General features: G+C 42.5%; 1 protein-coding gene across 2 annotated transcripts; it reads left to right on the top strand.

Annotated features, from left to right (window-relative positions):
• Positions 1 to 6,607: 6,607 nt before the first annotated feature.
• COX5A (cytochrome c oxidase subunit 5A) lies at positions 6,608 to 23,747 on the top strand. 2 transcript variants are annotated; one of them, XM_077881950.1, is made up of 5 exons: positions 6,608 to 6,812; positions 14,058 to 14,174; positions 15,612 to 15,733; positions 17,403 to 17,525; positions 23,171 to 23,747. In XM_077881950.1, exons 1-4 carry the CDS (start codon positions 6,704 to 6,706, stop codon positions 17,514 to 17,516), a joined length of 462 nt encoding a protein of 153 aa, XP_077738076.1. In that variant the 5' UTR covers positions 6,608 to 6,703; the 3' UTR covers positions 17,517 to 17,525; positions 23,171 to 23,747. The 2 variants fall into 2 exon arrangements, with proteins under 2 accessions (XP_077738076.1, XP_077738075.1); XM_077881949.1 differs by lacking the exon at positions 23,171 to 23,747 and adding an exon at positions 19,151 to 19,317.
• Positions 23,748 to 24,564: the final 817 nt, after the last annotated feature.

Raw genomic sequence — 24,564 nt, 5'->3', positions numbered from 1 at the left:
TAAGGACGGCTGGGTGGCTCAGCAGTTGAGCATCTGCCTTTAGCTCAGGGGATGATCTCGGGTCCAGGGATCAAGTCCCATATCAGGCTCCCTGTGAGGAGCCTGCTTCTGCCTCTGCCTATGTCTCTGTCTCTCTCTGTGTCTCTCATGAATAAATAAATAAAATATTTTAAAAATAATAATAACAAAATTAAAGAAATGCATCAATAATAATATAATAATAGTAGGGGACTTTAATACCCCAGTCACTGAATGGACAGATCATCTAAGCAGAAGATCAACAAGGAAATAAGGGCTTTGAATGACACATTGGACCAGATGGACTTCACAGATATATTCAGAACATTCCATCTTAAAGCAACAGAATACACATTCTTCTCCAGTGCACATGGAACATTCTCCAGAATAGATTACATACTTGGTCACAAATCAGGTCTCAACTGGTACCAACAGATTGGGATCATTCTTGGCATATTTTCAGACCACACTGCTTTGAAACTGGAACTCAGTCACAAAAGGAAATTTGGAAAGAACTCAAATACATGGAGGCTAAAGAGCATCCTACTGAAAAATGAATGGGTTAACCAAGAAATCAAAAAAGAATTAAAAATTCAGGTAAACAAATGAAAATGAAAGCACAACTGTTCAAAACTGTTGGGATGCAGCAAAGGCGGTCCTAATGTGGAGGCCGAGAAAAATTAAGGCCATCCCACATAAAGTTTAGCATTAGCACAAGTACAGCCATCTTAGGCCCCTGTGAATAAGAGCTGAACTTTACGGGAAAAACTGCAGAATGTCCTTAATGTCCTTGCAGGGAATCCCATATCAGAAAGACAACAGAGCTCAGAATTACCCTTGGCAGAGAATCCCATATCAGAAAGACAACAAAGCCCATGCCCATGGTAAAAAGTCCCATATTAGAATGAGAACAGAGCTCAATGCCCTTGAAAGCCCCATATCAGAATGTAAACAGAACTTGAGAAATTCCTCCACCCCTTCTGAAAATCCCCTAGACCAGCCTATAAAAAAACCAGCTGTAACCCACTTCGGGGTCCAAGTCCCTGCTCCGCTGTGTTGGGTATACTTGGACCCAAGCTCGAGCTTGCTAATAAACCCTCGTGCGTTTGCATTGGTGTCAGCTCCTTGGTGGTTTCTTGGATTAGCAATCTTGGACACAACACTAAGAGGTAAAGTATACAGGAATACAAGCCTTTCTCAAAAAATAAGAAAGGTTTGAAATACACAGCATAACCTTAAACCTAAGGGAGTTGGAGAAAACAGCAAATAAAGCCTAAACCTAGCAGGAGAAGATAATAAAGAATATAAATCAATGAAATAGAAACCAAAAGAACAGTAGAACAGATCAACAAAACTAGGATCTGGTTCTTCAAAGGAATTAGTTAGGTTGATAAACTCCTGGCCAGACTTATCAAAAAGAAAAGAGAAAGGACCCAAATAAATAAAATCATTGAATTAAAGAGGAGAGATCATAACCAACGCCAAAGAAATACAAACAATTATATGAACATATTATGAGCAACTGTATGCCAACGAATTAGGCACTCTGGAAGAAATGGATGCATTTCAAGAGATGTATAAACTACCAAAACTGAAACAGGAAGAAATAGAAAACCCTGAACCGACCCATAGCCAGCAAGGAAATTGAATCAGTAATCAAAAAATCTCCCAACAAACAAGAATCCAGAGCTGGATGGCTTCTCAGGGTAATTCTAGCAAACATTTAAAGAAGAATTAATACCTATTTTTTTGAAGCTGTTGCAACAAATAGAAATGGAAGGAAACGATAGATGTTGGCAAGGATGTGGAAAAAGGGATACCTTCTCACAGTGTTGGTAGGAATGAAACTGGTGCAGCCACTCTGGAAAACAGTATAGAGGTTCCTCAAAAAGTTGAAAATATACTACCCTATGACCCAGCAATTGCACTACTGGGTATTTACCCCAAGGATACAAATGTAGTGATCCAAAGGGGTAGCTGCACCCCAATATTTATAGTAGCAATGTCCACAAAAGCCAAACTATGGAAAAAACCCAGATGTCCATCAACAGATGAATGGATAAAGAAGATGTGGTATACATACAATGGAATATTACTCAGTTATCAAAAAAATGAAATCTTGCTATTTGCAATGGCGTGGTTGGAACTAGAGAGTATTATGCTAAGTGAAGTAAGTCAATCAGAGAAAGACAATTATCGTATGATCTCACTCATGTGTGGAATTTAAGAAAAACAGAGGATCATAGGGAAAGAGAGGAAAAAAGTAAAACAAGATGAAGTCAGAGAGGGAGACAAGCTGTAAGCGACTCTTAATCACAGGAAAAAAACTGAGGGTCGCTGGAGAGGAGAGGCTGTGGGGATGGGGTAACTAGGTGATGAGTGTTAAGGAGGGCACTTGATGGAATGAGCACTGAGTGTTATATGCAACTGATGAATCACTGAACTCTACCCCAAAATAATAATACACTATATGTTAATGAATCTTTAAAGACTCATGGAACTATTAAAAAAACAAACATAAATAAAGGAAAAGTTTGCAGCATGCAGTGACAAATAATAAATTATTGCCATAATTATATTATTTTTTAAAGATTTTTATTTATTTATTCATGAGAAACAGAGAGAGAGATGGAGAGAGAGAGAGAGGCAGAAACACAGGCAGAGGGCGAAGCAGGCTCCATGCAGGGAGCCCGATGTGGACTCGATCCCGAGACTCCAGGGCCACCCAGGGATCCCCATGTCATAATTATATTAAACAAAACACTCTAGTAGCCAATCTAAGACACTGTAGACAAAGTGGAGAGATTGACAGCAGAGAGACCAGCTGGGATTCAGGTGCAATATACCCTAGTACTTTCTTAATTACAGGAATGCTGACCTCATCCTGAGATTTGATAAATATTAATTCAAATACAATGAGGTCAAAGCTTCTCCAGGTGTTCTTTGGTTAGGCTGGTGGGAGGTGAGGGCAGGTGCTTTGAAAAGAAACTCTTTTTTGTCCTTTTGACAGCCAGGGTCATACCCTCTAAAACCACACTGAGAGGGAGGGAAATGAGAAGGGTAGAGGCTCACAGCCAGGAGAAAGAGCCTGGAGTGAGAAAGTGGTACCTGAATGTCCATCTCTTCTTTCCTTGGTGAGTCCAGGGATAGAGAATGAAGGATACCAAGACAAGATACTGTCTCATTAACTCTCGGTGGCAGTATGGTAATTCAGGCCTGGGGAAATGGACCCACTGCCCAGGAGCTCAAAGTTAGGATGTAGTTAATAAGGCCAGATTAGATGTTTAGAGCCTTGGAATGTAATCAACCCCATTTCAGAGCAGTCTGCTATAGGAGCCTTCCTCTAGGGATTGGGGGCAGGCATCTGGCCAGAAATACTGTTTTACTCGAGGCAAATTGTGCTCAGAGACGGAGACTGTCTTTGCCAATAATTTGCCTAACACAGGTTCACTGTGATAATATTTCACAAGCCAATAGCATACAGGATAATGTCTCTTCTGGAGCCAATAAGAAATAACATACTCCAAATCAATGACAGATTACACTATAGTTCCAGACAAAGTGGAGATGAAAGAAATAAAGTCCAAATTTAGTTGAGGTGTACCTTTCTAGGAGTTGGTTCTTGGGAGAGTCAGCCCTTCCAACGAAAAGCTGGGTATCGGCTGCCTGCCTGTGATGGGGGAACACAGGGCTACTGAGGACAAGGCCCGAGCCTGGGGGGCAGCACATTGGCAAGTCCTTGAAACAGGCAGCAGGACAGTCCTCTATGGGACTCAGCTGCCTCCTTGTTAATACTTTGCTAAGGGCAGAAGGCAATCTTAGCCCGACCCCCAGGAGCCTGTAAGTCTACTTTAACATATAAAAATCCCTTTAGAAATTTCCTTTATCTTGGGCAGCCCGGGTGGGTCAGCAGTTTAGCGCCGCCTTTGGCCCAGGGCCTGATCCTGAAGACCGGGATCAAGTTCCGCGAGGGGCTCCCTGCGTGGAGCCTGCTTCTCCCTCTGCCTGTGTCTCTGACTCTCTCTCTGTGTCTGTGTCTCTCATGAATAAATAAATACAAAATCTTAAAAAAAAATTTCCTCTATATCTAAACCCCTGAAGATACGTGTTGGCAATCATCATCCTCCAAGCACAAGGCCCACTGATCTCCACCTGAAGGGTGTCATGACTCAGGGTTTATTAGATGGTAATAAGTGACCTTTCCCAACAATAGCTGGTCCCCTCAAGGCCCTGAAATCTTGCTTCCAAAATTCCTTGGAGACTACGCTATCCTCAAACCCCTCCCAACTCCCAAGTCCCATATACTCTGCCACCCCTCACAGGCCCGAGGCAGCAGCTCTTCCTTCCTATGGGTTCTGTCCCCGGGCTTTAATAAAACCACCATTTTGCACCAAAGATGTCTTCAAGAATTCTTTCTTGGTCATCGGCTCCAGATCTCATCTGTAATTCCAAAACTTCATCACCGAGACTCCTCATTGTTGGGGCACATAGCAAGCAGGCCAAGGCCCCGGTAGGCAAGGTAGGCTGCTTAAAAGGTTACTACTGCAGGGAGCATTACATGTGCCACTGTCTATAAGGAGTAGCCTTGCCAAGGAAGGGACACACGTCCCTATCTACCTGAGATTGTTGTGTGGTTTAATACCACTACCAGGGCATCCCTGGGTGGCACAGCGGTTTGGCACCTGCCTTTGGCCCAGGGCGCAATCCTGGAGACCTGGGATTAAATCCCACGTCAGGCTCCCGGTGCATGGAGCCTGCTTCTCCCTCTGCCTGTGTCTCTGCCTCTCTCTCTCTCTCTCTCTGTGACTATCATAAATAAATAAAAATTTATAAAAAAAAAATACCACTACCAAACAAGAGCACCCAGCCTGGCCATGGCAGGATCAAGTGTCTCAAGTCCTTCCGAGAATAGCAAAGGGTAGTCTTATCCAGATGGGATGCTCTTGGTAAGTCCTCACGAATTCTTTATAAAGTCTAAAAGTCGGGCAGCCCAGGTGGCTCAACAGTTTAGCGCTGCCTTCAGCCCAGGGCATGATCCTGGAGTCTCGGGATCGAGTCCCACATCGGGCTCCCTGCATGGAGCCTGCTTCTCCTTCTGCCTGTGTCTCTGCCTCTCTCTCTGTCTCTCATGAATGAATAAATAAAATCTTTAAAAAAAATTTTTTTTTAAAGTTAAAAAGTCCTGGGGGTGCCTGAGTGGCCCCGTGGGTTAAGTGTCTGCCTTCCACTCGGGTCATGATCCCAGGATCCTGGAATCAAGCTGCTTCCAGCTCCCTGCTCAGTGGGGAGCCTGCTTCTCCTTCTACCTCTGCCATTGCCCCCACTTGTGCTCTCTGGCTCTCTCTGTTAATCTTTTTTTTTTTTTAAGATTTTTGTTTATTTATTCATAAGAGACAGAGAGGCAGAAACATAAGCAGAGGGAGAAGCAGGCTCCTCATAGGGAGCCCAATGCAGGACTCGATCCCAGGCCCCTGGGATCCTGACCTGAGCTGAAGGCAGACGCTCAACGGCTGAGCCACTCAGGCGTCCCAAATAAAATCTTTAAAATAAATAAATGAAGTCCATCAAGTGATGGACACCAGGGACCTTACTATGCTGCCAATGGCCTAAGGGTCCTCTCTGCTCCAAGTGCAACTGTTTCATCAGTTAAGTCTAAATATCCAACTTCAAAGCAATTTCATCAAAATAAGTCATTCCAAACAAATTCAAACCACAAACAACTTTGTCCAAAACAAGCTTTCAAAACATGGATTCGAAATCATAAGTCGCTATACAACAAATATCCAGGTTAAGTCTTCAGAATGGGGGATTTGAGAACCTTGATTGCCAGCAAGCAATCTGCTTTATGAGCCTGTTTCCTCGCCTGTAGAGTGAAGTGGCTGAACTCAATTTTTAATGCTTGCGGGTTTGTGATGTAACAGTTACTAATAAGATCCTTTAAAAAAAAAAAAAAAAAGATCCTTTAAGGGATCCCTGGGGGGCTCAGTGGTTTAGCACCTGCCTTCGGCCCAGGGCGTGACCCCGGGGTCCCGGGATCGAGTCCCACGTCGGGCTCCCGGTGCATGGGGCCTGCTTCTCCCTCTGCCTGTGTCTGTGTCATAAATAAATAAATGAATAAATAAATAAAACAAAATCTTAAAAAAAAAAAGATTCTTTACACGTACGCGGTTGTGTTTTTCCCCACTTCCTTATTTTAGGCTCCACGGGGAAGAGAAGTCATACAAAGAAGATACTTTTATTATAACTTAGGGCTGCTGTCATTGTTAACAGTCCCATCTAAATCTCCTTATCTCCTTTTTTTTTTTTTTTTTTTTTTTTCAGTTATCTCTAAGACCACCTTGGTCTCGATCTCGCGACCCTGAGATCGAGTCGCATGCTTTACCGCCTGAGCCCCCAGGAGCCCCTTAGCGCCCCCGTCTGGACTTGAACCCCGACAGGGTCCCGCGGCCGCCGTCGACCTTCCCGACGTTCTCGCCTTCCCGACGTTCTCTCGGGGGGTGCCGAGGTGGCTTGTCCCCAGCGCGCCACCGTAGCCCGCTCAAGCGCGAGCGCCGCAGTGGGCGGGGCCTGACGCTCCGCCCGACGTGCGTCCGTGCGTGAGTCCGGCCCCCGCCAGCTCCGGAGCGGCCCGCGAGTTCACACCCGGCTTCGCCTCAGCCTCGCACTGCGCGCCGCCATCGCCGTCATGCTCGGCGCCGCTCTCCGCCGTGGCGCCGTAGCCGCCGCCGCCGCCGCCGCCCGAGCCAGCCCCCGAGGCCTCCGGTACCCAGCCCCGGCCCCCGGCCCTGCCGCCGGTAAGGCGCCCGTCGCCCCCGCCGGCGCCCGCGTGTCCTTGCGGTGACCTGGGCTCCCGCCGCCACTCGAGGGCAGGCTCGCCCCGCGGCCTAGCCCCTGCCCCGCGGGCGGGCGGACGAGCCTGGTGGCCGCCGCCGCCCGCGGGGGACTCGAAGACGCCGCCGCCGCCGCCGCCCCGCCGCGGACCTGCCTCCCGCGCGCCGCGGACGCCCTCGTCCCGGGCCGTGGCCGTGGCCGTGCCCCGGCGCCGACCCCGCGGCCACCTGACTGGGAGTGTCCGTCGGCCGCCGGCCTGCAGCGCGTGGGCGAAGGTGACATTGAGCCCCGGGGCGCGCCGCGGTCCGCGTAGGGGCGGAGGTGGCCCTTCCGGACACCCGGGCACGGACACCCGGGGCTGCCTTGGGGACGCGCGCGCGGGTGATCAGGCCCTCCTGGGCCGGCGCTGCGTGTCACCTTCACAGACCTCGGCGGCGTCGCGGGGACCGCCGTGCCGCGCTCCAGCGCTTCCGTTTTTTAGGTTGGGTCTGCGTGTGCGGGGTTGCCCGAGGTCCGGAGGGGAGCCCGAGTGTCGTTAGGTCTAAGGGTAGGGCGCTCGACCCTCGCAAATCGGGTGTCCTCGCAGACTCGGGAATACCGCTCTGCAAACGTAAGGGCAGCTTTTTTTTTTTTTTTTTTTTTTTAAACATTTTTGTTTCTTTTTTTTTTTTTTTTTAATTTTTATTTATTTATGATAGGCACACAGTGAGAGAGAGAGAGGCAGAGACACAGGCAGAGGGAGAAGCAGGCTCCATGCACCGGGAGCCCGACGTGGGATTCGATCCCGGGTCTCCAGGATCGCGCCCTGGGCCAAAGGCAGGCGCCAAACCGCTGCGCCACCCAGGGATCCCCGTAAGGGCAGCTTTATCACTAATTTTTTTTTTTTTTTTTTAATTTTTAAAGATCATTCAGAAATGTTTTCATTTTTTTTTATTTTTGTTTATTTTCTGTTGTTATTTTCGCTTCGAGTCGGGAAGCGGACTGCTGGAGTATGAAGAGTGCTGCCGATTCCTGCCTCGTACTTTGCCTTCCCTCCCCTCTGGGTTTTGGGGAGACTCCTGTGGCCCAGCGCTGTCCTCGCAGTCGGTGTAGCTGCTCTGCGGTCTTGGCCCCCGGCGGCGGTATATGTATGCCGCGCTGTGGAATGGAGCCCTGAGCGTGCACATGTAGACGTGTGAACTCAAACTCAGAGCTGAAAAGGTGGCTCTCTTGACTCTTGAGTGTTATACCTGGACCCTTCCGGCACCTAAGAAATGCGCTTTTTTAATTATTTTTTTAAATTTTTATGATAGAGAGAGAGAGAGGCAGAGACACAGGCAGAGGGAGAAGCAGGCTCCATGCACCGGGAGCCCGATGTGGGATTCGATCCCGGGTCTCCGGGATCGCGCCCTGGGCCAAAGGCAGGCGCTAAACCGCTGCGCAACCCAGGGATACCCCAAAGAACTAGATTTTTAGAGTTTGCAGAAATGTCCCAGTTTTCAGATAGTAATTTTTTCCCTACTCTGGAACCCTCAGGTTGTGTGAAAGCAATGAGCAATTGCTTTCAAAATACTTTGCCTTGCAAACCTCAAACCTGTTTGGAAATGCTGTACATAAGTTGGGTTGGTAGGGGAGAGAGAATGTCTATAAACTATATATCTAAAAATCAAAATGTTAAGCATATGGGCATATCCACAGCTAGGAGAGTAGATCCTACTCCTACCCCTTACTGAAGTTAGTGATAGAATTTAAACCATGTGGGAGACCCCCTGGTTTTGCTATGCTGGAAGGGGGGGAAATGTATGTTCCCATTGCATGCTTGATATTATAAGTAGTTGTTTCGTAAAAGCTTTTTGGTAGTATAACCAGCTTATAATTTGGGACTTGCACAAGGAAGGTGAACAGCTTATTGAAGGTGATCCATCATTCTCCTTGCCTGGGATTTGTAGTTGCTGATCATCTTTCTCTTTGATTAGAAAACAAAACAAAGCTGCTAGTCATCTCTTGAATTCATGCCCAGCAAGAGCTAAAGAAAATGGGTATGAAACACTTTTCTGGGTGGTAGGAAGTATACATGTAATTATCTCTGGGGAAGGAATACGTATATTTCAGTTTTCTTGGGTAAACACTTAGAAGTGGATTTATTGGGTGCTATGGTAGGTGTGTGTTTAACTTGATAAGAAAGCACTAAAGAGTCTTCCAAAGAGATTGTAACATTTTATACTTGAACTTTATTCAGCTAAGGATAATTTTTTAAATATTACTTATTTATGGGACACCTGGGTGGCTCAGCGGTTGCGTTGTCTGTCTTTGGCTTGGGACCAGGTCCCACATCGGCTTCCTACATGGACCCTGCTCCTCCCTCTGCTTGTGTCTCTGCCTCTATCTGTGTTTCTCATGAATAAATCTTTAAAAAAAAATAAATAAAATTACTTATTTACTTAAGTAATCTACACTCAGCATGGGGCTCAAACTCACCGCCCTGAGATCAAGAGTCACATGCTCTTCCCACTGAGCCAACCAGGCACTCCTCTAAGCTAAGGATAATTTTAGTTTTTGAAAAAAGTAGCTTACACATTTTTGGTAAGTGGGTTACAGGGTTGTTGTGAACTATACTTTTTTTTTTTTTTTTAAGATTTTATTTATTTATTCATGAGAGAGAGAGGCAGAGATACAAGCAAAGGAAGAAGCAGGCTCCATGCAGGGAGCCTGATGGGTACTCTATCCCCAGGATCACATCCCGGGCTGAAGGTGGCACTAAACCACTGAGCCACCGGGGCTGCCCTGACCTATACTTTCTGATGTATTAATGTGAATATTAGTCTTGTAAGTATTATTAAATATTCATGTACTTTTGCTTAAATGTTTGCACTAATCAAATACATTTAAGTCTAGAGATACATTATTTTTCCTCACCATAGAAATTAAAGTATGGCCAATTCCAGCCCATTCATATACATGTCCTCCTTCATTCTGGGTTTGGTTAATGGAGGTAATTTATGTCTCTGGGAAGATTGGAACTTGTGCTATGATCCCCTGTGACTAATGGCAGGTAGTTTGCTCCGGGCTCACATAGTAATTTAAATGAGAATTTTCTCACTTGTTGTAGTAGTGGCAGTCCATCTCCAGAACTGGCAGTCTTTCATCTTTTTCTGTTTTCTGATCTTTTTCCTGACATTTACTGTATTAAGGATATGAAGGATAGGGACCCTTGGCTGGTGCAGTCTTTGGACATAAGACTCTTGATCTCAGGTTCATACGTTGAAACCCCACATTGGGGGTAAAGTTTACCTTAATTTTTTTTTAAAGATTTTTTTTTTTAATTTTTTTTAAACTTTTATTTATTTATGATAGGCACACAGTGAGAGAGAGAGAGAGGCAGAGACACAGGCAGAGGGAGAAGCAGGCTCCATGCACCGGGAGCCCGACGTGGGATTCGATCCCAGGTCTCCAGGACCGCGCCCTGGGCCAAAGGCAGGCGCCAAACCGCTGCGCCACCCAGGGATCCCTTTTTTAAAGATTTTATTTATTTGAGAGAGAATGAGAACAGGAGAGAGAACAAGCAGTGGGGGAGGAGCAAAGGGAAAAGGAGAAGCACATTCCCTGCTGAGCAGGGAGTCCAATGTGGGGCTCAATTCCAGGACCTTGATACCATGACCTGAGCAGAAAAGGCAGATAAGCCACCCAGGCACTCAAAGATTTCTTCCTTCCTTCCTTCCTTCCTTCCTTCCTTCCTTCCTTCCTTCCTTCCTTCCTTCCTTTCTTTTTTTTTTTTAGATTTTATTTATCCATTCATGAGAGACACAGAGAGGCGCAGAGACATTGGCAGAGGGAGAAGCAGGTTCCACACAGGGAGCCCGGCATGGGACCAGGTCTCCAGGGTCACACCCTGGGCCAAAGGCAGCACTAAACCGCTGAGACACCTGGGCTGCCCTATTTCTTTATTTTTTTGTTTTTAAAGATTTTATTTATTTATTCATGAGAGACCGAGAGAGAGGCAGAGACACAGGCAGAGGGAGAAGCAGGCTCCATGCAGGGAGCCCGATGTGGGACTTGATCCTCCTAACTCCAGGATCACACCCTGAGCTGAAGGCAGACACTCAACCACTGGGCCACCCAGGCATCCCAGATTTATTTATTAGAGAACACAAGTTGGGGAAAGGGCAGAAGGAGAGAATCTCAAGTAGACTGCTTGCTGAGTTTGGAGCCCAACAGAGGCACAAGACTCAAAGGCATGGGACTTGGGGCTGAGTCCCACATCCCTGAGATCATGACCTGAGCCAAAATCATGAATTGGACACTCAGCCAACTGAGCCACCCAAGTGCCCCCTGTAGGGAGCAGAATTCTAAATGTGTCCTGTTTTTCTATTTTTTTTTAATCCCTATTTGCCTACACCCTCCCCTCCCTTCCCTCTGGCAATCACTGGATTGTTCTCTGTATCTGAGTCGGTTTTTGATTTATTTTTTTAGATTCCATATATAAGTGAAATCCATTTGGTATTTGTCTTTGTCTGGCTCATTTCACTTAACCATAATATTCCAGGTCCATCCATGTCATAAATGGCAAGATTTGTATATGTACATACCACATCTTCTTTATCCACTTATCTTATTTATGGATACATACGTTGCTTCCTTGTCTTGGCTATTGTAGATAATGCTGCAGTGAACAACATGGGGTGCATATGTCTTTTTGAATTACTGTTTTTGTTTTCTTTGGATAAATACCCAGATATCCAGAAGTGAAATTGTTGGATCACATGAAAGTTCTATTTTTAATATTTTGAAGAACCTCCATACTGTATTGCATAGTGGGTACACCAGTTTGCAATCCCTCCAACAGTACATGAGTGTTCTTTTCTCCACATTCTCACCAACACTTGTTATTTCTTACCTTTTTGATAATAGCCATTCTGATCAGTATAAGGTAATATCTCATAGTGATTTTGAATTGCATTTCCTTGATAGTGATATTGAGCATCTTTTCATGTGTCTGTTGACCAACTGTATATTTTCTTTGGAGAAGTATCTATTCAGGTCCTCTGCCCATTTTTAATTGGATTGCTTTTTTTTTTTCTTAAGATTTTATTTATTTATTCATGAGAGACACAGAGAGAGAGAGAGAGGCAGAGACATAGGCAGAGGGAGAAGCAGGCTCCATGCAGGGAGCCTGATGTGGGACTCGATCCCAGGACCCCAGGATCATGCCCTGAGACGAAGGCAGATGCTTAACCACTGAGCCACCCAGGCATACCTAGATTGCTCTTTTGATACTGAATTTTGTGAGTTCTTTCTATATTTTGGATATTAAACCCTTATCAGTTTTATCATTTGCAAATAGCAACCCCCATTCAGTAGGTTGCCTTTTCCTTTTGTTGATGGTTTCTTTTTTTTTTTTTTTTTTTTTTAATTTTTATTTATTTATGATAGTCACAGAGAGAGAGGGGCACAGAGACACAGGCAGAGGGAGAAGCAGGCTCCATGCACCGGGAGCCTGATGTGGGATTCGATCCCGGGTCTCCAGGATCGCGCCCTGGGCCAAAGGCAGGCGCCAAACCGCTGCGCCACCCAGGGATCCCTGTTGATGGTTTCTTTCACTGTGCAAAAGCTTTTTAGTTTGATGTAGTCCCATTTGTTTATTTTTGTTTTTGTTGCCCTTCCTCGAGGAGACAGATCCAAAAATATATTGCTCAGATTGATGTCCAAGAGCTTACTGCCTATGTTTTCCTCTAGGAATTTTATGCCTCTAGTCTTACATTCAAGTCTTTAATCCGTTTGAGTTCATTTTTGTGTATAGTGTAAGAAAGTGGTCCTACTTCATTCTTTTGCATGTAGTTGTCCAGTTTTCCCAACACCATTTATTAAAGAGACTGTATTTTCCCCACTGTGTCCTGTGTGTGTGTGTGTGATCTATATATCTATTTAAAACTTCTTAAATATCATGTAGAACCGTTTTTTTCATTGGGTATAAATGAGAGGGCATGTTGCCTCTTAGGGGATTTATCAGCTTTGCAGGGAAGGGACTATAGTTTGATAAAACAGGTTTTTAAATTGGTATTTGCCAGGATATGTAATTTATTTTGGAATATAATCTAAAGGAAAGCATCAGATTTTTTTTTTAATTTATCAAAAATATATACATTTGTTTAAGAATTGGAATGAGCATTTTTTAAAGCTAGGAATTAGGGCAGCCTGGGTGGCTCAGCGGTTTAGTGCCTCCTTGGGCCCGCGGCATCATCCTGGAGACCCAGGATGGAGTCCCAAGTCGGGCTCCCTGCGTGAAGCCTGCTTCTCCCTCTGCCTGTGTCTTTGCCTCTCTCTCGCTCCGTGTGTCTCTCATGAATAAATAAATAAAATCTTTAAAAATAAAAATAAAAATAAATAAAACTAGGAATTAACACTGTTTATCATAAAAATTCAAACATTGTGGAAGTATATAAAGAAATAGGTTTTCTTGGGGATCCCTGGGTAGCTCAGTGGTTTAGTGCCTGCCTTCGGCCCAAGGTGTGATCCTGGAGTCCTGGAATTGAGTCCCACATTGGGGTCCCTGCGTAGACCCTGCTTCTCTCTCTGTGTCTCTACCTCTCTCTCTCAGTGTCTCTCATGAATAAAGTCTTTAAAAAAAAATAGGTTTTCCTTCCAAAGATAACCACTTTTAACAGTTTGAAGCTAGTCTTTACATGTTAGGGGGCAAAAGTGTAAACATATGTACGTAGTATAGTACTCTTTGTTCTACTTGCTTTTCTTAGTTTTTTTTTTTTTTTTAAGATTTTATTTATTTATTCATGAGACACACACACACACAGAGGCAGAGACAGAGACAGAGGCACAGGGAGAAGCAGGCTCCATGCAGGGAGCCCGATGTGGGACTCGATCCCGGATCTCCAGGATTACACCCTGGGCTGCAGGCGGCGCCAAACCGCTGCGCCACCGGGGCTGCCCTTCTTTGCTTAGTTTTTAAGATTTTTTTCACATCGGTACATAAGATTTGTTTCACTTGACCTGCTGAATAATTTTCCTACCATGATAAATATAGTTGATTCAGAATTTAGTGCATTGAATATATTTCACCCCACTGAACTGTATACTTAAAAGTGGTTCAGATGGTAAATTTGATGTTGTAAATATTTTAACACAATTTAAAAAAAAACAAACTTTAATATATTGACAAGATATGTCAAGTATTATTTCTTTCTGCACATTGAAGTCATTGTTCTTTCTTATTATAGCTGTCCAATCAGTTCGCTGCTACTCCCACGGGTCACACGAGACAGATGAGGAGTTTGATGCTCGCTGGGTGACATACTTCAACAAGCCAGATATTGATGCCTGGGAATTGCGTAAAGGTAAGTGGAACATAGGCTTATTTGCCTACTTGGCATAAAATTGGGAACTACTTTGTAGTCTTTCACTACTCTGTTGAAAGCAGCTATTTTGAAAATATGCCTCATGTAAACTGGGTATTGTCACGCAACTTGCAGTTGGGAAAGTTTATAGCCTCCATAGTGTTTCTTGTAAAGCAGAGTTTTAAAGCAGGCACAATTTACTTTTTGGGCCCGATAGTTCTTTGTTGTGGGGCTGTCCTTTGCATTATAGGATGTTTAGCAGCATCTTTGGCTTCAACCTACTAGGTGCCAACCACCAACCCCCACCCTGGTGTGACAACCAAAAATGTCTGCTGGGAGACAAAATCACCCCTGATTGAAAACCACTGCTGTAATGGTAGATCAATATGAGCAAGAGTTAACAGTTTTGTGCCTTTTAGATGATTTAAGCAAGTAGTCATTGGGTTCTCTCCCTACTCTTGGTAATAGTTTGGGTTTTTTGTGATTTTTATTCTGAATTGTTATTTGTTTTGCCCTGAATTAGTGTTCTAAGTAACATAAAAATTGTTTTTCCTAATTTGCAGATTTGTATTGAACATGAGTCGGTAACATTAATGATAATTAGTCTAATAGCCAAATAGATAACTATTTTTAAGTGTATGGTAATTTGCCACAGACCAAGAGTTCAGTTTCTGTGACTATATTCTAGTATTGTAGTCACTGTGCTTTTTGTACATATAATAAAATAAATAAAAGCAGAACATCTACATGCTTCAGATTTATCTGCAGTAATGTAATAATGACTCTTAATTTGCTGAAACCAGGAAAATTCTTACTGAATAATCTTAAGTAGCAGTAATGAAAAGAATAGTAATTCTGTGTTTGCGTTAAGAGAATCTTGTTTTATGATGTATCATTTTGTGCAGAGCTGAAAGTAATCCTGCCCAGTCATTTTCTGGTTGAATGTGCACTAATGCTTCTCTATATCTTTGTAATGTCCTCATTTGGGCTTCATTAATTCTCCTTAAGCATTTCTCGGGTTGTTCTTAGATTATTTCCCAATCAAAGCTATTTTAAAGCAACTAAAGTATATTCATTGTAATAAGATTTAAGGATACGAGTTGAAAATGACCCTCTTGTTTGAAAAGAAGCCAGCTAATTATTACGAAAATTGTATTAGCATTTAAGAAAATGCTTGGGGTTTTTTATTGTTGTTGTTTTTTAATCTTCAGTCTGCATGCTACTGCATAGTTCCTTCTACTAGTTCATTGTGGAGGATCAACTATGCTCTTACTATCTAGAATTTGTTAAAGGTAGGTTCTCTTATTTTCTAGATAGGAGAATAGAGATCCAAACAGACAAGATCACGTTTATTATTTAATAAACATATAGATAATTGAAATGTAGTTTATATGAAGATATTCCAGGTTGATATGGCTCCTCTTTTTAATTTGACAGGGATGAACACACTTGTTGGCTATGATCTGGTTCCAGAACCCAAAATCATTGATGCTGCTTTACGGGCATGCAGACGGTTAAATGATTTTGCTAGTGCAGTTCGCATCCTAGAGGTTGTTAAGGTCAGTGAAATAACATTGCTAAAGTTGTTCCGGGAAAAAAAAAAAGTTCCAATGTGGGTGGGCTGTTGGTAGGTATCAGCATATTCTGTGTTTCTGAATTTGTTAAAATACCTAAAATCAGTTCTTAAAGCTATAGGAAATGTACATTGCAATTACAATCTTTTTGGAGGGCAGTTTTGCACAATTTATGCAAGGTCTTTAAAAAATTGTGCTTGAGGGGCACCTGGGTGGCTCCATTGGTTAAGCTTCTGCCTTCAACTCAGGTCATACTCTCAGGGTCCTGGGATCAAGCCCCTTAGTCAAGTTCCCTGCTCAGTGGGGAATCTGCTCCTCCCTCTCCCTCTGCCACTCCCCCTGCTCATGTGCATGCTCTCTCTCTTTAATAAACAAATAAATAAAATCTTTTTTAAAAAAGTTGTGCTTGGGGCAGCCTGGGTGGCTCAGCGGTTTAGCGCTGCCTTCAGCCCGGGGCCTGATCCTGGAGACCTGGGATCAAGTCCCATGTCAGCTCCCTGCATGGAGCCTGCTTCTCCCTGTGCCTGTGTCTCTGCCTCTCTCTCTCTCTCTCTCCCTCTCTCTCTTTGTGTCTCTCATGAATGAATACATACATACATACATACATAAAAAATAAAAAGTTGTGCTTGATACTGTCTTGTTTGGCAATTCCACTTGAGAATTTATCTTAAGGAAATAATTAAGGATGTACAAAGATTCTTTGTGCTATTTGTGGTATGAAGTTAAATGTTAGTGGTTTCTTAAGATGGGACTTCCTGAAAGAGGTTATCTATTAATGTTATGATAATTAATGCATTTAACATTATATAATTCATAGTATATTATTACTGTTTTTTTTTTTTTTAATTTTAAATAGGCTCCACACTCAACATGGGGCTTGAACTCAGGACCCTGTAATCAAGAGTCACAAACTCTACTTACTGAACTGACAGTTGCCCCAACAATTCACAGTCTATTAACTGAAAAAAATAATGAAATGATTCTTTGTGGTGTGACCCCATTTTATTTTTTAAAAAATACATAGATGAAAACATAAGAGGATATATATTTATCCTTTTGATTATGATTCCTGGTTTTTCAGTAGTGAACAAATAAATACATTGCATTTTAAACAAGAATTTTATAATTTAAAACAATACAATTGAGGCGCCTGGGTGGCTCAGTGGTTGAACATCTGCCTTTGGCTCAGGTCGTGATTCTGGGGTCCTGGGATCGAGTCCCACATTGGGCTCCCTGCATGGAGCCTGCTTCTCCCTCTGCCTGTGTGTGTCTCTGCCTCCCTCTGTGTCTCTCATGAATAATAATAATAATTTTTTAAATTTTTTTTTAAAATTTTTATTTATTTACGATAGTCATACACAGAGAGAGAGAGAGAGAGAGGCAGAGACATAGGCAGAGGGAGAAGCAGGCTCCGTGCACCGGGAGCCCAACGTGGGATTCGATCCCGGGTCTCCGGGATCCTGCCCTGGGCCAAAGGCAGGTGCTAAACCGCTGCGCCACCCAGGGTTCCCAATAATAATAGTTTAAAAAAAGTAGGTGACTTGATCCTCTGCTACTAGCCTCTGCATATGTGATTAAAAGCATTCTCAATTTCAGTTTTTTAATAGACACAGCTTTTCAGAGAGCTAAATGTAGATATTTTCTTTGCCATCAGGACAAAGCAGGACCTCATAAGGAAATCTACCCCTATGTCATCCAGGAACTTAGACCAACTTTAAATGAACTGGGAATCTCCACTCCAGAGGAACTGGGCCTTGACAAAGTGTAAAACCCATGGGTAAGCAACACTCCACTGAATAAGACAGGAAATGAATCCAGGGAGTGGGGAATGGATAACATTTCAGTGTTCTCAGAGTAAGACCTTTTAATGGCTGCCTTAGTGGCTATGAACATAAAAGATCCAGAAAGCACCAATGATGCTAAATTTAAGGAGCTAGAATTGTTATTTCTAGTTGTTACAATGTTCTCTTATTGGTGTAGAAGCAAGAGGAAGCCCCATTAATTAAAAATCTATATAAAATATTTCAAAAATAAAATTCTAGCCCTTTTACCTCCCCCAAACTAAAAGTAATCCATTGTGTATAAGCCGTTCACCACTCATGCTTTTATACATCTGTTTATTTTTTTAACAGGGTTCTATTAATTTGATGCATTTGTTTTTGTGTGCCCATATTAGAATTTAACAGTCAAGTAAATATTCACTGATAATTAAAACGTATTTGATACCTTATTCTCTGTGGGAAGGCAGGTAATAGAACCAGTCACAAGATTATCTAGGTAGAGAGGAGTATGCAGAAAATCCTTTGTAAAACAGAAAATGTATAAGCATAACTCATTTTCATTTTATTTAAGCACATAGTATATATAACTTCCTATGTCAGACACTGTTTTAAATGCTGTATAAATATTCACTCATTTAATCCTCATAAACCATCCCATGAGGGAGTTATTAATTTTTATAATTACTCCATTTTACTATTTTATTAATGAAGAAACTGAGGCACCTTGTCCAAAGTCCTATAGCTAGTACTGGAACCTACACTTTAAGCCAGGCAGTCCAGCTCCACTGCTCCAGAGTCTCTTGCTCTTACTATAACACGTCCTATATAGGCATTTATGAAGGCTATATTCATTTCTCAGTAGTAAACAATGAGGCTTAAATAGTGGATTTGCTTCCTTAAAGTAAGAGGACATTTATTTTTAAAATAGTGGAACTAAACTATCTTATAAAAGTACACCCAAAATTATTGAAGGAGCTGGTATCAGATCTCTCACAAGATACAGGTCCAGTGAGCATGGTTAAAGGTTGCTTTGGAGCAGGAGTCTTTTTTTTTTTTTTTTTTTAATTTTATTTATGGTAGTCACACACAGCGAGAGAGAGAGAGAGAGGCAGAGACACAGGCAGAGGGAGAAGCAGGCTCCATGCACCGGGAGCCCGACATGGGACTCCATCCCGGGTCTCCAGGATCGCGCCCTGGGCCAAAGGCAGGCGCCAAACCGCTGCGCCACCCAGGGATCCCTGGAGCAGGAGTCTTAACTTTATCTTTGTCCACTCCCATACCACCACCACCTTGCTAAAGTCATTTAGCTCATCTTTGTAGTACATGGAAAGGTTTTTTAAATATGTGTACTAAAGATTTCTGTGAGAAAATTAGGCATTCAGAATAGAAGATTTCCTCCTTACATTTTATTTTATCAAGTAGAATTCCAAGGAGTCCAGAGATCTTTGTTACATAGGATATATCCTAGCTGTGATGACATATTTCTTTAAAAACATTTTTAAAGGGCAACTCCCCAGCACTTTTATGGTTGGAAAAGAGGACCACCCCAGTAAATACTGTTTTAGTAAGATTTCTATCTTTCCTTTATTTTCTGGCTAATTCTTCCTGTTTTCTCTTACAGATGGGCTTCTCAAGGATTTATTCATATTGCTACTTGATTGTAAACAATCACCTGGAAATACTGATGATAACATATTACCTTATTTGAACAAGTTTTCCTTTATTGAGTACCAAACCATGTAATGGTAACTTGGACTTTAATAAAAGGGAAATGAGTTTGAACTGAAATTAGGTATTATTCCATGTGTTTGCTTTGAAAAGCAGAAAATGAATCATCATAGAACCATTGATTTCATGGTTTTGTTGCCACTATGTGCTGAGAGAACTGCTTTAATTCTCTGGAAACCATCTGACATCAAATAATTTTAAAAGTGATCATTGAGATAGTCTTGAGAATGTGCTGTGTAGTAGCCAGCTTCTCTCTTAGTGACCTTTTCCTTCCCTACCTGTTCTCCTTTAGCTGTGCAGTATTAGCCTTGGACATCAAATAACTAGCTATTTTAGATGTTCAGTGCTTTAAGAACTAAAATCAGTTTACTTCTTGAGAGAATTAATAGAATACACAAATCCCATCTTAGTTTAGAAGTCCCATATTATTGGAGACTGGCTGTCGGAGAAAGAGGTTCTAGGTCTGTGTGACTTCTAGTATAGCCATTCAGACAGTAGTGTCAGGGGATAGGATTACTATTAGGTTGAGGTTTGTGTGTCTTCTCCTAAAGCGAAGTAAGAAAATGTTAGTACAATCAGTTTTGGTAAGGAATCAACACAAATGACATTTTATTTATTTATTTATTATTATTATTTTTTTTTACAAATGACCTTTTATGAAAGACTAGTTACCTACTAAAAAGTCCCCCTCTCCTTTTTTAAAAAGTAGAAATGGAAATAAACTAAAATAGCCACATATGTTTAATTAATCGTATAGTTGATAGGTATGGTTCTTATGTTTGACCCCTCCATAGGCCAGCTCTTTCCCCTCATTCTGTGTAGTATAACATAGCAGTCACACTGCTGTTTTTCCTCCAGATTCTCTTTAGGTTGCTTCCCCTAAGGATGACATAATCTTAAGTCTGCTCTCCCAAATCCTACAGTTGATGGGTGGGGGTAACAGAACAATCACATATGTAAAGATTATCACGGCAGAGATTTTTAAAGTTCTGTGAACATACATATGGGTACTATGAGGAAGGAAGTGACATTTAAGTTGAAGCCTAAAGGATTGAGGGTTTTTGTTTATCCACAGCTTTATCAGAAAGGTAATTTTACTTATTGTATGACCTGTTTGGTCTTTGCACCATTGGAGTGGGGAGGAAAGGTTTGTTTGTTTGTTTTGACAGCTCCCATATGTACATTCATAATCGCATTTAAACCTGTTTTTTCGGACAGCCCCGGTGGCCCAGCGATTTAGTGCCACCTTCAGCCCAGGGCGTGATCCTGGAGACCCGAGATTGAGTCCCATGTCAGGCTCCCTGTATGGAGCCTGCTTCTCCCTCTGCCTGTGTTTCTGCCTCTCTCTCTCTCTGTCGTGAATAAATAAAATCTTTAATAATAATAATAATAAACCTGTTTTTTCAATTCCCAGATGTAAAGGATTAACTATAGCTGAAAAAGGGCCATGTCAGGATCATGGGCTCTTACTCTTTATAGGAGGAACAGAAAATGATGGAAATGGTTTCTGTTCTTAAGATCATAGGAGGCGCCTGAGGAGGAAACATAGGTTTACAACCATTTGCAAGAGTGAGAAACGAGTGCTATGATGGTTTTCACACCACATTTATTGGATACCTACTGTATGCCGAGCATTGTGCCAGATACTGGTAATAGAATAGTGAATAAGAAACCAATTTGGAGCCTGGAAAAATTGTTGGAGTTAGGGTCACAATTTAGGAAGTTCTACAGTGTAGTTATAACTAATAAGGACTTTATTTTTTTAAGATTTGTTTATTCATGAGAGAGAGAGAGGCAGAGACATAGGCAGAGGGAGAAGCAGACTCCCCACAAAGAGCCCAGGGCAGGACCCAATCCCGGATCCTAGGATCCGGAGCTGAGCCAAAGGCAGATGCTCAACCTCTGAGCCACCCAGGTGTCCCACATTTGCATTGTTATACAGTGTCTGTGGCTGTTTTGCACTACTGTGGCAGAACTAAGTAGTTGGGATAGATATTGCATAGTCCAGAGTCAAAAATATTTTCTGACCATTTATAGGAAATGTTCGTCAATCCCTAATCTAAAATAATGGAAGTTATTTTTGAAGCAAGCAAACTTCTAAATCCTAGGCCTATTACTAAGAGGCAAAAGTGACAAGATACATTTACTGATAAATTTTTTACTCCTGTCAAATACCAGTTTTGTCATGTCAATTCCCCCATTGTCTGTGAGTCAAATTTGACTGACTCCTGTACTGTGCTGGAGAAAGTAGGTACATCTTTTAGCTTAATGGATTCTAGTTCTATCTAAAGGAAGTAGACAATAAATAATGTTCACAATTTATTTTTATTATTTTTTTAAGATTATTTATTTATTCATAGAGAGACAGAGAGAGAGGCAGAGACACAGAGGGAGAAGCAGGCTCCATGCAGGGAGCCCCACGTGGGATGGTGGGACTCCATCCCGGGTCTCCAGGATCATGCCCTAGGCTGCCGGCGGCGCTAAGCCGCCGCGCCACTGGGGCTGCCCAATGTTCACAATTTAAAGAAAATGATGCTTCAACAGCTTGATGACGGACAAGCTTCTGCCCTAACAGAACTCTTCTTTCCTTATTCTTTATTTCAAAATATTAAAAACTAATAGTTTGCTACATTTGTTTTATACTTAGTATATGTATACACTTTTTTCCTCAACCATTTGAAAGTAAATTACGGCATTTTACCCCTAAGTAGTGAAGCAGACATCTAAGAATAAGGACTTTTCTTACATTATCACAATACTGTTAATATGCTTTAAGAATTTTGCCATAAAATATATATACAGTTCATTTTTCTAAAGAGTCCAGGCCAGCGGTGGTGTAGAATGCTCTACAATCTGCATCTTGCTATTTGTTTCCTGATTATTAAAATCCAGTTAAACATTTTTGGCAAGAATGCTACACAGATGGGGGTGCCTGGCTGGCTCAGTCAATGGAGCATGTGACTCTTGACTAGGGTTGTTGAGTTTGAGCCCCATGTTGGGTGTAGAGATTATTTTATTATTTATTTATTTATTTATTTATTTATTTATTTATTTATTTATTTATTTATTTATTTATTTTGTAGAGATTATTTTAAAAATTAAAGGGTGCAGGACACCTGAGTGGCTCAGTGGTTGAACATCTGCCTTTGGTTCAGGGCGTGATCCTGGAGTTCTGGGATCAAGTTCCACATTGGTTTCCCTGCATGGAGCCTGCTTCTCCTCCCTCTATGTCTCTGCCTCTCTCTGTCTCTCGTGAATAAATAAAATCTTAAAAAAAAATTAAAGGGTGCCTGGGTGGCTCAATCAGTTAAGCATCTGACCAGCCCAGGTCATGATCTCAGGGTCCTGGGATTGAGCCCTGTCAGGCTCCACGCTCAGTGGGGAGTCTGCTTCTCCCTCTGTCCCTCCGCTTGCTTGTGCTCTCTGTCTCTCAAATAAGTAAAATCTCTTGTGAAATAAGAAAAAATACTACATCGATGATGTGAAATTCCAGTTAGATCCCCTGAAGATGGATGTGATGTATGTCCTAGCATCTTTGTATTATATTTACCCATCAGCTGATGGGAGACAATAATGTAGCAATAAGATGAAGAAATAGGGGCTTTTTCCCTCTGTTCACACATCTCTGGTATCTCTTATAAAGATACTGGTCCTGTTGGATTAGGGGCCCACTCTGATGACCTCAGTTAATCACTTCCTTAATGGCTTTTATCTCCCAAGAACTGTCACCCTGGGGAGTTGAAACTTAAACATTAATGGGGAGGATAAAATTCAGTCTGTAACATTAAAGACATGCACCTGACTGGTACAAAAAGACGACAGCCCCCCCCCCCCCACACACACACACACACACGATAGGCTTTTGAAGCAGATGATTCAATTCTCATCTCTACAACTTTGTGATCTTTGACAGATCAGTTAATCCTGGTGATCCTCACTTCACTTTGCTTATGATAGTGCTACATAAGGATGTGAGGACTGGGAAATCTATCTTCCCTAGAAGGAGGTGACATGCGTTCATGGGAGGATGAAATTGGAGCTGGTGACCTGGGATCCACAAAGACCTGCAGATTCATGCAATTCTCTGCTTTACCAACAATGGAAGAAGTCAAAGGCTGGAGTCTGAAACCTGTGAGGTGGGAAAAGAGTTTCAGAGGGGAGTACAGAATGAAAATTTTCACTCTTGATGAACATGATGTAAAAACCCTCAACAATATATTAGGAATCTGAATTTAACATATTGAAAAGATTATACTCCATGATCAACTGAGATTTATTCCAGGGATGCAAGGAGGTTCCACATCTGCAAATCAATCAACGTGATACACCACAGTAACAAGGATAAAAACTGATCATCTCAACAGATGAAGGAAAAGCATCAGACAACAGTCTATATATGATAAAAGTTCTGTATATGATCTATATATGATAAAACTGCAACAAAGTATAATGTGGACATACCTTACCATAATAAAGGCCACATATGACAACCCTGCAGCTAACCTACTCAAAAGTGAAAAGCTGATAGTAAGATCGGCACCACCACTATAACTGTTCATATTATTGTCCTCAAGGTCTTTCCCTTTGAAGCCTAGCCTAGGGTGCTGGCTGACTGATGCCCCTCTCTGGCAAAGAGGGAGGGTGGAGGTAGGTGACACCTCTCAGAAGGACCTCTGGCTCCCCCCCCCCCCAGGTGGCTCAGCAGTTTAGTGCTGCCTTTGGCCCAGGGTGTGATCCTGGAGACTGGGGATCGAGTCCCACATCTGGCTCCCTGCATGGAGCCTGCTTCTCCCTCTGCCCGTGTCTCTGCCTCTGTGTGTGTCTCATGAATGAATGAATAAATAAATTCTTAAAGTCCTACAGATAGATGGCCAATAAGCACATGAAAAGGTGCTCAAAATCATTAATCAGGGACATGTAAATCAAAACCAGTGAGATTCCATCTTAGCCTGTTACAATGTCTAGTCTCAAAAAGACAAATAACAACTGTTGGTAAGGATGTGGAGAGAGATCCCTGGGTGGCGCAGCGGTTTGGCGCCTGCCTTTGGCTCAGGGCACGATCCTGGAGACCCGGGATCGAATCCCACGTCGGGCTCCCGGTGCATGGAGCCTGCTTCTCCTTCTGCCTGTGTCTCTGCCCCTCTCTCTCTCTCTCTGTGACTATCGTAAATAAATTAAAAAAAAAAAAAAAAAAAAGGATGTGGAGAAAAGAACCCTCGTGTTGTTGATGGAAATCTAAACTGGTACAGCCATTATGAAAAACAGTATAGCTTTCCTCAAAAAAACTTAAAAATAGAACTCCAGTAT

The sequence above is a fragment of the Canis aureus genome, chromosome 32 (assembly GCF_053574225.1).
Source record: "Canis aureus isolate CA01 chromosome 32, VMU_Caureus_v.1.0, whole genome shotgun sequence".
Taxonomy (NCBI): Eukaryota; Metazoa; Chordata; class Mammalia; order Carnivora; family Canidae; genus Canis; species Canis aureus.
This window is presented reverse-complemented; position numbering and strand designations above follow the sequence as displayed.

Coding starts and splice junctions, on each gene's coding strand:
- COX5A (XM_077881950.1), top strand. CDS start 6,704: ATGCTCGGCGCCGCTCTCCGCCGTGGCGCCGTAGCCGCCGCCGCCGCC. Junction 6,813..14,057: donor GGCCCCCGGCCCTGCCGCCG/GTAAGGCGCCCG, acceptor TTCTTATTATAG/CTGTCCAATCAGTTCGCTGC. Junction 14,175..15,611: donor TGCCTGGGAATTGCGTAAAG/GTAAGTGGAACA, acceptor TTAATTTGACAG/GGATGAACACACTTGTTGGC.